General features: G+C 42.6%; 1 protein-coding gene across 1 annotated transcript; it reads left to right on the forward strand.

Annotated features, from left to right (window-relative positions):
- Positions 1-524: 524 nt before the first annotated feature.
- LOC307031875 (E3 SUMO-protein ligase CBX4-like) lies at positions 525-9136 on the forward strand. The gene is given in 6 exon segments (XM_079669409.1): positions 525-587; positions 590-826; positions 1009-1052; positions 1536-1601; positions 4019-4085; positions 6302-9136. Coding segments are annotated over 6 exon segments (1923 nt in total). The 5' UTR covers positions 525-539; the 3' UTR covers positions 7763-9136.
- The last annotated feature ends 3536 nt before the right edge of the window (positions 9137-12672 follow it).

Raw genomic sequence — 12672 nt, forward strand, 5'->3', positions numbered from 1 at the left:
AGGCGAAGAGGGAACCCCAAGTTAAATCAGCCGTTGCAAAAATCTTTAAATGATTTTATGTTACAAATCTAAAACCTGTGATAGAGGAAATATAGCCTGTAACTATTTTGTTTTCTTGTGTTATTTTTGCTAGACATGTGCTAGGCTACGACACCATAGTATGCAGAGTACTTTAATGTAGGCCTATGCCCTGTTAAGCTTCAGGTCAACATGAATGTCTCAATCATGCAGATTCTGACTAACAGCCAAATAAGGAGTTAATATAGCCTACATAGAATGGGACCATGTCTTAGTCTACTAAGCTGAAATGATCTGCAATTCAGTCTGGTAGGTTAAATCCAGTTGTTTCCATGGTTTCCATACCCCTCATCTTAGTGTTTGTATAGAAAAATCAGTAATTCTACAATTGTACATATTGTTCAAATGCAACCGAAATCGTGATTACACTTTCCCCAACAGCCCCTGAAAGCGGCACGGCAACTAACCCCGCCCCTATTACCGCCCCCTTGTTTACGTCACACCAACGGCTATTTGCATGCATGAGGTGTTTTCTAGCTGCAGCTTCAAGTCGCCTCCTGCAAAGCGAGTCTCTCCGAGGGGAAAGCGAGGGAAGAGGCGCAGTGAAAATAAGGAGGAGGCAGGGGGTTCTTGTGTTTCACATCAGAGGAGCAGCACGGAAAAACGGCCCGAAAGCGAGGATAAGGTGTCGGATAGCAAAAGCAGAGGGAATACACGGGAGCTACTCTTGTGTCGGAAAATGGAGCTACCCGCCGCTGGAGAGCACGTCTTTGCGGTGGAGAGCATCGAGAAGAAGCGCAGCAGAAAGGTTTGTCACGAGAGCTGAAGGACATATTTGCACACATGCACATGGAAAGGAGGATAATTATTATTTTTTTTCTTTCATCTTTATACGGACTACATTTTTTTCATTAGCTTTTTGAAGGAGACGTTGCTGTGCAGAGTGCATTTTGCTGCGTAAAGTAACGTTGCGTTTCTCTCCATTCACAGGGGAGATTTGAGTACCTGGTCAAGTGGCGAGGATGGTCTCCAAAGTAAGTCGTTTTTATAACCATTACAATACTCCCAATGATAACACAACATTTACAGCACAAGTGTTATTGCATCCGTGGGCGCGCATATGGACGGCTGCGCGTTCTTGCTTTGGGCGCTCGATGTGTTGGCTCTGATGATGGATGTGTCTTTACAATGTATTCAATCCCCAGTGTGCCAATTAAAGGAAGACATGTCTGTAATTGAACCCTATGTTTAAGAAATTCCCACATATTTACAGTTGAGTGGGGGCTTGGCCGTTGTCCCCCCTCCCTACAGCCGAGCGTAAAAGTTACTTATGATTTATTACACGTTCATCCACAGGGAGTGCACGTGTCTCAGAGTGTTGTTTACGCATGTACATGCCTACAAATATGAACTGAGGATGTATAAGTCAAAGGTCGTTAATTGATTTTCTATCTTCAGCCAAAGATCTGTTTTTGTGTGACAGGCCAGCGTGTCCTAACTGTCTGCTCTCTGAATAGATACAACACGTGGGAACCAGAAGAAAACATCCTGGACCCAAGGCTGCTTGATGCTTTCCAAGACAGGTACGTTTAGAGTCAGATAAGCACCCTCACAGGAGGTTCACAATGTCATCATCACAAACAGGGTTAAAGGCACACCCTTACATTTCCAGTTCTATACCCAACAGATAAAATATGTGTTCCTCATGTTGAAACTGTGTGTTTGTTATCTCAAACGTTGCTTCCTAGTTACTCCATCTGAATAATATTGATAATAACTCGTTTTAGTAGAGCTGCAACGATTAGGTAGACAACAAATCACAAACAATGTTGATAATGAATTGGTTAAAGTCACTTTTGCACCAACATTTCAGAAAATGCTCCTTTCAGCTTCAAATATTGCGAATGTAAGTGATTCTCTATTAAATATGTCAAAGTAATGTCTTATGGTTTTAGATTGAAAAAAATAGCAATTTAAAGAAATCATCTTGAACTTTGAGAAATCGGATTGACATTATCTTCATATGGTCTGCCATTTTATAGACCAAACAATTCATGGATAATCCAAAAATGTACATAAAAGCAGTTGTAGGCTGCAGCCCTTTAGCTTCATAAGTGTCAGTCAGTGTGCAGAAATTCAGCGGCTGGGGGCTTGGATTAGGATTAACACTGGTGTCATCAGGGGGTCAGGCTGTAAAGTAAAGCTCCGGTCAGGGTTACCAGAGCAAAGTGTGACACTTGGGTGCTCCGACGTTCTGTCACATGATAGTCACTGCGTGTCAGCAGCATCAGGTTATCGTGCTGCCTGCTGTCCCACCACCCACTCACCAGATGCACCTGTGTCATCTTCCACAGGACATGGTAACCCATAACATTACCCAATATGGCAATTAATACCAAATATGCAGTATGATGAACTCACCAAAACAACAGCTCTGTTTGGCTAATTGCTAACTGGCTATTTTATGAACAACATTATGCCTTTAGACTCTACATTTTTACAGAGACATAAAAAACTACATTTGAATAATAATGTATGTCTGATGTTTTCCTTAGTTAAGTCAGTTTTGTCTAATCGGAAACAACTTCTTCTCCCTCATTGAAACAATCCAGTAACTATATGTTGTTATTTTCAAAAGTGACTATGAGACACAGTATGTGTCCCTCCCTACTACACTGTGTCCATTCTCAGTTGGTGCTGGAGGTTTCCAGTTTCTACATCACACTTGTGTAGGTAGCATAATTAGCTTCTTAACCATATGTGATGTCCTTACTGTAAAAGGGATAGTTTGAAAACCTACGATTTTGTCGTCTCATAAATTAGTTAATTTAATCCATGGATCTGGTAAACTGAGTTTCTCCTAAAAGAATAATTAACCACTAGTTAAATCTTAGTTGACTAAAAGTATGACTCTGCTCGTCTGTCCTCAGATTTAAGGTTCTCCCTTCAGCAGATTAAAGTGGAAACAGCCTTCTAATGTCAAACTCTGCTCACATACCATTCTACACACTGAAGGCCCAGCATCCAAGTCAAGCAGCTATCAGGAAATAATGTTTTCTAAATGGATGGGGACTTTCAATCTTTTCCTAATCTGCTCATGATGTGGTGGAATTAAAGGCACGAGGAAATGAAGATTGAAGTGAGCAGCAGGAACTAAATAGCAGCTTAGTCTTGTTATAAATCATCATAGGAGTATGCGCCGCCTCAGTGTCCGGCCAGAGGAACTTCCTCATGTTCTCTATTAGTGTAGGAGATCAAAGCATGGAAATTAGCTGATTGGCTAATTGCAAAATAGTCTGTTGAGTGACTGAAGAACAGTGTCTAATTGAATGTCTGTATTGTGTGCTAAACTGTCCCTGACTTTACTCTGCGCCCCCCACCCCCCCTCACCTTTCAGGCGCAGGTCACACGTTAAAGCCAAACACTGATGTCACTCTGTGTCTGTTTTCGGAATTACCCCCCCTCTGTCTGAAGAGGGGAGATTTTATTGAAACTAATTGTGTTTCTCTCCGGGGAGCCGAATCGTCTGAATGCCAGGCTATGAAAATACACTGAGTCGTCATTGTAATTAGATGTGAGGGAGGGGGTGGGGGAGGGGACTGACATCACTCCTGTCTGCGGTATAGAGTTACTGCCTTGGAGAGACGAAGGAAAAGTTAGGGAAGTCAGAGCAGGGCTGGCCTTTATCTTCAGCTGCAGATACAAACGTCACATGCTCTAGAGGGGAGGAGAACCAATAGAAACACTGGGGACTTTCTGCTGTTGCATTCATCTGAAATAAAAGACAAAGATTGTTGTGAAAAGGTTATGACATAACAACAAAACAAAGTCAACCCGTGCTGAATGAGTTTCGCTTCAGGAAGTGTAACTCCAACCTGTAACACAGGCTCAGTGTTTTTGTATTCGAGCCAGAGGAGGACACCTGTGACGTTTTGTTGCCATGCAACGGCGACACAGCTCGGTGATGGTTTCACTGATTGGCTGCTTTCCTCTCCCACAGGGAACGCCATGAGCAGCTGATGGGATATCGCAAAAGAGGACCCAAACCCAAGCACCTCCTGGTTCAGGTGAGAAAATTATGATATTTAATCCTTCTTTATAGTTACATTTATTCCTAAATTCCATTTTCATGCATAAGTCCCTCTTAAAATCACAAAGCTATATAGATACAATTTAAAGAGCAACTTGCAGGGGGGGGGGTTTCTACATTTAGGCTTAAACTTGCTTGAAAATTACAATTTAAAAAGTGAATGCAGGATTTGATATGTTTTACAGACATAAGGGCAGGAATTCAGAGGGAAAGGAGCAATTTTGAGCTCTGCTCTTAAAAACGGCTTTTTTTTAAGGTCAAACGCGTCATATTACATCACAAAGGGGACACATCTCAGCTCTCTGACCGCGGGAATAGTTAGTAGTTGTGTTGAGCAGTTGTGTTGAGCGGTTGTGTTTTAGTGAACTGGTATTCTTCGGTAGTTTTACATTGTATTTCACCATTTGTAATCATGGTGCAGTATTGTGTTTGTGCAGGTTGCACAAATACCAGCCTGTCAGGACATCGAGTCCACAGTTTCCCTAACAGGAAAAGAAAGCTAGCTAGCTTTCGGTCCTGGGTTCGTTTTGTGCAGACAAAGAGACGGGGCTTCAATGCTGGGTCTGTGACGAAATGTATATTAATATTCTAATGTAAATATGTGTAGCTCATTCACAGTCCTGCCAGTAACGTTACTATATTATCAATGCTACTTTAGTTATAGCCTGATATATGATAGCTAACTTTACAATGTTGTGATGTGACGTTAGCTAACATTCTGTAGCTAACGCCGATCACTCACCAAGATAGCTGCCCAGTTCTCCACTGGTTCTCCTCACACCACAGCTCATTTTCTCTCCGATGGCCGTTATTTCTTCTAATCCTTGGCTGCTCCTGGTCTCTTGGACGCCTAGCAGGCTCATAATTATAAGGTTGTGGTCCGTCATATGCATTTCGAATATTCATGTTCAACTTCTTCTGTGGCTTCTGTGTCGAAACTAGCATTGGGATCCATGTTTATTAATACGTTACACCGGCCGCTCTCCCCCTTGTTTTCCCTTTGTTACGTCACACGCGGGAGGTCACGTGCCGAGGCTTTTTTGATGCGGAAGTAAAAATGTCTTACAAAAACGACGCCAGATGTCACTGTAGTGTATATTTATGTATATTTTTTTGAAAATCTAGTGTATACATCATTTTCCTACACATTTATTCACAGGTGTCTTTAACCTGGAAGTTGCTCTTTAAGTTCTAAGTCAGATTTAAAGGGGCGATTAGAAGGTTTAATATTACACCAACATAAAGTGGGGAACTCACTAGATATGAGACTGTCATAATTGAAGTCCCAAGAACCCTGGTTCAAGCTGTGGAAATGCTGGATTCTGCAAGCAATATTTTTAGACCACTGCCTCTCAAACTCAACCCCCTGTCTGTACTCCAGGCTTACTCTTATAGACGTGTGGCTGAAATACCGGCTGACATCATCAGGGTTATTGTCTAAGACTTTAAAAGCTCTTCCAGTGCCACAGAACCCATTAAACAACTATTTGTTCATAGGCTAAGTGGATTAGCATGATGACATTATTCATTTGCCTTAAATTTAACTTGTTTTATTAAGTTTCTTATTTGTGTTTCTTGTTGCCGAGGATTTTCTTTTTGTTTATTATTGTGTTGACTCTGCTTTCTTGTAAATGAAGTCAAATCCTCAATGTATTTCCAAATAAAAATAAAGGTGAGTTAAATAAAAAGTGCCCCTCTATCTTAGTTGTTGGGAGTGCTAACACGAATTGTGCATTTTGAGCATTAATCATCGGTCCAAAAGCCTGCGGGAACCCCTCAGAGGAGGGTTTGTGTTCCTCTCAGGAGGGTGTTGGTGGTCACACATGGGATAAAGTCAATGACAAAGCAGTCAGGGACATTCCTGAGAGCTGAGGTCACAGCCAGGGGAGTCACTATGAAATGTCACTGTGATGTGCTGGGCACAGGGGCTGTGGGAGGGGGCTGTGTGAACATGGACCCCGGCCCCTGAAATAAAGTGTGTGTCTCAGAAGAACCCCTCACACATTCCAACAGTGTTTCTACAGTGCCACTCAGGGGCCCCAGTGAACCGGGGCTCTTTGTTGTAGCCTGACACAGACACATAGACACTGTTGTAGGCCCATTGCTGTAAATACTTGTAAAAACAACAGATATTGATGGAGTTCCATGTTATTGTGCTCTTTTATTGACACACATCACTCTCTGGTTCCACAGGTTCCTTCTTTCGCCCGGAGATCCAGCATCCTGGCTGACCTCCATGAGGCGTCCCTGGAGGAGGAGAGCTGTCTGAAGCCCAGCCCCATGCAGATGCTCCGTCCCCAGGTCCAGCAGTACCAGCTGAACAGCAAGAAGCACCACCCGTACCAGCCGCTGTGCCGGGAGCGTGACACCGAGCCGCCAGCGCACGGCAAGAAGTTCTTCTACCAGCTCAACAGCAAGAAGCACCACCACTACCAGCCGGACCTCAAGGGCCACGAGCCCATCTTTGTTAAACCCAGAGAGGTGAAGGCTCCGGAGCTGGTGAACAAAGGGTACAACCTTCCCCCGGTGCTGCAGCAGAAGTGGGTCCGGGACAAGGACTCAGGTTGTCTGACAAAAGTCAAGGATATCACCATGGAGCTGAAGAAGCTCCCAGCGGACCTCAACGGCCACAACAAGCCGGAGAAGGTCCAACTTAAAGAGGATGCTACACTTACGCAGTCTAATGGAGGCAGCAACGGCAAGTTAAAGATCGTGAAAAACAAAAACAAGAACGGGCGGATTGTTATTGTCATGAGCAAGTACATGGAAAACGGAATGAAAGCGGCTAAGATTAAAAACAGCGGCTCTGACATCGCTGGAAAGCCGCTGCAACCAGCTGACAGCAGCACGGAGAACCACCTCGAGAAAATGAAGCTCGTCAGGAAGCTCGGCCTCATGAACGGATTTGCCAAAAACCCCAAAGACAAAACAACCTTCCCTAGTTCTGGATTTAAAGTGCATTGCCTCAAAGAAAAGCAACAGTCCCCCAAAACGGAGCCAACTGTGACGGATCAGGATAAACCTGTCAGGGTCAGGGGTCAGGGGCAGCTTTCAGAAGATCAGCCTTTACAACTGACAAGTTGTAAAGGCACAACCAAGCCTAATCTGCTCTCGCTGCCTTTGGATAGGGGAGTTCCCTCCCCACTGGACAAAAGAGGGAACCAAGGTGGGTTTCAAGGACTGAAGCGACACCTCTCTGACCCAGACAGCGAGGATCATGGGAGTAGTAAGAGATTTCTGAGCTGCAGGAGTATCAGCCCTCCTCACGCCACATCTCCACCCACCCAAAGCACCAACCAAAACACACACCAGAGTCCCACTGGACTGCAGGACTGTGGGTACGCAGACCAGGAGGAACCTATCGACTTAAGTGTTGTCAAGTCCCGGCCTAAAGCTACGCAGCCTGAAACACAAACTGAAACTGTAACACAATCTGAAACACGCACACATGATGAAACAGACACACACACGGATGTACGGACAGAAACTGAAACTACAGAGGAGGATAAAGTCAATTCATTGTCTGTGTGTAACCATGAGAAGAGAAAAGAGGAGACGTTTCCCTCTCTCCAGCCTTTCCTCGGGAATATAGTGATCACAGACATTACCACGAACTGCCTCACAGTCACCTTTAAGGAATACATTACAGCGTAACGGACCTGTGGAACTGCATACATTTACATTCAATATATTTGTATTTTCGGATGCTTGAATGTACAAACGGACCCTTGATGTTTTTTTCATTTTGTATAGTTCCCATAAAGAAAAAATATCCTTTATTGCGTTTTTGCATATTTCTTCTTATAAGCTCTCTGTTGTTACTCCTGGCGATTTTTTATCACATACGTTACCTAATTTCAGGCCAAATTAGGTCAAATAAATGTCTGAAATTGATTGAAGATGCTCTTATCTGTAATTTGATTATTCACTCAAACTGTCGGCATCTTTGACAATGCTAAACAAATGTAGGGTTAATGGAGTTTTGTAAAAAAAGATTATATTGAACCATGGTAAATTACACTGTGTGTGTGTGTGTGTGTGTGTGTGTGTGTGTGTGTGTGTGTGTGTGTGTGTGTGTGTGTGTGTGTGTGTGTGTGTGTGTGTGTGTGTGTGTGTGTGTGTGTGTGTGTGTGTGTGTGTGTGTGTGTGTGTGTGTGTGTGTGTGTGTGTGTGTGTGTGTGTGTGTGTGTGTGTGTGTGTGTGTGTGTGTGTGTGTGTGTGTGTGTGTGTGTGTGTGTGTGTGTGTGTGTGTGTGTGTGTGTGTGTCACAGATGGGCCGATTGAAACAAGGATGCATGCTGTTGGACAGATTATGCTATTAGGCATGCTTAAACAAGCAGATCAGAAAAAACTAAGCACCTTTCTGTCAGTAAATGTGATCTGCAGCTGAAAGAAAATGTCTTTCAAATGAGAGATAATAAATGGTTAATGTTTGATATACGCTTTTTTTCTATCTCTGTTCAAAGGGTTCTTTGAGTCATGAATCTCCAGATCTGATCCTGAGGAGTCACCTCCAGCCCTGAGACTTTATTTATGTAATGTTTCCTAGCAGTGCAGTGAATAAGATGGCGTTGCTTCACTTGAACCATATCAGTCACACATCTGTGTTAACACTGTTAGTTGACATGTGTACTCCCAAGATATTACAACATCAGATGGGTGATCTATGATTCACTTTCTCATGTTTCCATTCTCGGCCTCCCTCACATGTTCTGAGGCGACACAGTTATGTGGAACTGAATGGACCTGTCTTGGTGTCATATTTTACGTAACTTTTGCTACATTGCGCTAATTAAAAGTTTGTTAAAGCACACATTCTTGTCACAATCATATCTGTTCCCTCCTGTCATACATCCTTCTACTTTTGTTTCATTTTCGAAAATCCCTTCCAGCACTTTGAGATCTGAGGTGCGTTGAACAGCTCTGTGAGAATGATTATCAGAAGCACTTTTTATGTTTTGTGTGCAGACAAAAAAATGAAGGCTTCCTATGATACATTTTGCAATAATAAAATTGTTTGCAAGTAAATTATGGACTTGTGTTTCTTGTTTTAGGCACATAGTCCTATATTAAGAACATGGTTATAAACCTTGACATGTGACCTTGGCCTCCTACCGAGAACTTGAGATTTTAACCAGAAAGGGCGGCTGCTACAATGCTCCTAAATGGCCATCCTTACCTCAGAAGATTCTAAATCTGTACATGGCTCTATTTGTGGCTGTGTGTGAGTGCAGGCTGCGGCAGCAAGGATTATTACAGAGCCTGAAATGAGTTTGTTTTCAGATGGGCTGCCCCGACCAGTATTTGCCTTGTGTGCCTATACTGTAGCTACAGGTCAGTTCACTGCTGCTACGGTGACACCTTTACTTAGAAGTGGATAACAATTTTGATTGTGTTGTATGAATGCAACTGATACAGCAGCGTGGTAAAATGAACATTACATGTCAATGTTTACACATAGTTAGATGTGTGGTGTACAGGGGTTGAATGTAACTGTTTACTACTATATTGTACACATTGTTTAGATACTTGTACTTGAGTACTTTCTTTAATGCCTCTTTTTAATACCCTACTACATTTAATTGACATCATAAGTTGCATTTCACTTAATAAATAATAGAGACATTTGCACACAAAACATAACACATTTATACAAATTGATTTGTATTTTCATAAAACTACTCAACAATATAGGCCTACAAGAAGTCTTAAAAATGATTAATAATGAATTGGTTGATTCACAGAACTATATTTTTCGTTTCATTCATATTCAATGTATATAAAAAAAACAATTCCAACTTCAACTTGTAGGCCTACTTGATTATTTTCAAAGTGATATGAGTGCTTTACTTCAGTAAAGGATATGAATAGTTCTTCCATCCTCTAACTGAGAAAAAGTGAAAGATCTTGAAATGATTGGATTATGATAATAATAGTTTTTAAATGATGTTCATTAAACCAGACACTAACATATTGGTATCCACTGTGAGCTGGGAATCGCTTTATGGTTTAACAAACACTTACATGAGGATTTCAGTAAAGCTCATAATTGTGACCTGGCAGCTGTTCATGCGTGATGTCACCTGAATAAACCCTCCTGACATGCTGAGTAGCACAGCAGGGGGCTGCGGATTTCCTTACTTGACCTACAGCTTAAATGACATAACGTGGGATATGATTTTCCTGCACGGTTTCACATGTCAGCTATATAATGAGGAAGACAGTTGCTGTTCCTCTCAATAACATCAAGGCGCATTAATGTGAGGAACTCCGTGCTTTGTTGCTGCACAAACCTACCGAAAGACTAGCATTTGAACGCAAACCCGTGTGTTAAAAGGGAGGAATCATTATTATTTGCCTTTCCGATTCTGTAAATATATAAAATGTCGAGTGAAATGGTCGAGTCAGCAGCTCTCGACCATTTCCTGCAGAGCCCGGCTCAGCCCGCCAATAAACCTGCTCTCAGTGCGCGTGGATGTGAGCAGCGAGAGAGAAAATGGCTGTCCTTTCTCTGCTGCATCCACCTCTTTCCTGTCGTCTCCGGTCGTGTGTCTAACGTCTCGCAGCTGCAGCGAAACAATAACTGCAACAATGTTTGACGGGCGGTAAATTACCCCGCAGGATTTTAGAAGGCATTATTTATTCTAAGCATCACAAAACAGGTCTGTTTGCTCTTATTTAGGCAAAACAAATGCCAAAATCCGAACAAGTTGATCAGGTTTACCCATAAATAAAACAAGAAGTGTATACAATTGTGTAATAAGACTTCCTGTCGGGGATCCACCCTCTTCCTCTTATCTGCCAGCTCTCTCTCACTGTGTGCATGGCCGTTAAATGAGGCCTATATGCTCTCTGACAGACCCTTGCAGTTGGTGTGCTCGTCATTTAAAGTCACCCATATATTCAATGGATCTTAGAGAGGGCGGGCTTTTTGAAAGGGACAAAATGTTAACTGTGCTCCTAACATGTATTCCACAGAGACTTCTTCAGTAGGCCTGCAAAGCCGTAAGGTAATAAAAGTGCACGCGCATTATGGAAACAAATCTAAATCAAGTCACAACAGTTTAATAGGGGCGGGGGCTTGAATACAACATTTGCAACAAACACGATACTTTCAACATCCTGTTTTTAATTATGCAATGCAGTCGTTTTAAACTGCCAGGAACGGATCCCAGAACACCCTTCAGGCCTATCACGCTTATGCCAACAGTAGGCCTATTTTTATAGTGAACTTAACTCCTTTAAGAATGAATTCATTTTTTAAATAAATAACTCCAGCAAGGATCTGTGTAGCACAAGCAACAAATTGTATGTATTCATACAAATCCACCATTAACTGTGTAGGCCTTTATTGTTATAACTTGTTGTAAAAACCTGCATTTCCGTCGGCATCTGTAAACGCACGTTTCACTGCCGGGATCAGTTTAATGACACACAAGTGAGTAACCCGCAATTCATCCAACATTGACTTTGTCCAGGATTCAATGAGAGTAAGACGCAGGTGCTGTGTGCTTTCCAGATATCACTGTTTTACGTGTATTAGAAATGTGACGGAAAAGACGAAACAGATCAGTGCGCGTGCAGAACAGGTGTGCATTCTGTGTTCATTCTCATGTTTGTTAAATAGCCTGTTGTCTGTGCTTACGGGAAAGAATAGGCTCTGAAATCTATGTTTCTATTTGGCTATGAGGATTCAGAAAATCAACCCCCGGTGTAAACGAACTGCATGCTCTGTCTGACATGAGACCCTAACTGAAGTCCGTATCACCTTTCCATCACCCTCTTGTCATTTCTATGCGCGTGGACCCTTAAAGTGGCAGGGACGGTTGTCATAGAAATTAATTTTGGGCTGTTCAGTTCAGGATCTCCGCCGCACCTGAACTGTTCGATAATCCTCCCACCTCTCTAACCTTTCCCCATCTTCCTCTCAATGAGCATGATGCAGATTACCATGCTGTGTTCGGGCTCTCCGGGTATTTAGCACCGGAGGATCCGGCAGCAGCAGCGTCTTGCCCGGATACAAGCCAGCCAATGGTGTTGTGTCGGCGGCAGCACTGCTGCACTGCAGGCGCGCCGAAACCAATCGCATCCAGAGTGAGAGCTGCGCCCATTCCTCCGAGTCTGCGGAGAGCTGTTAGCTGAACAATCTGACAGGAAAACATAAGGGGTAGAGAAAATCATGTCAAACACACGTGCTCCTTTACTGAGAAATGCATGATGTGCATTGGCTGGCCTAAACAGATTCTAATGTATCACCACTTTACATTAAATCTTCATAATCTTATACAATCAAATGTTAGATGGCTTAAAAATAAGATATAGTGTATTATCCCAATGGGAAAACAATTATTGTGTAATGTTGCTAATCAACTTAAAGCAGTATCCACGTAGCCTATAATACATTTTAAAGGAAAACAATCAAAACGATGCAGAGAAGAATTGTAAGATGTTGAACATCTACCTCTCTGAGCTTTTCCACACAAAAAAAAGGCAAATAGTCTTATTGTCTTCTTGGCAAACAGTTATAGTGCACGCATTACATTAACAAAGAATGCTGAGCGTGC

Source organism: Notothenia rossii (assembly GCF_949606895.1).
Source record: "Notothenia rossii genome assembly, chromosome: 1".
In the NCBI taxonomy this organism is placed as follows: domain Eukaryota; kingdom Metazoa; phylum Chordata; class Actinopteri; order Perciformes; family Nototheniidae; genus Notothenia; species Notothenia rossii.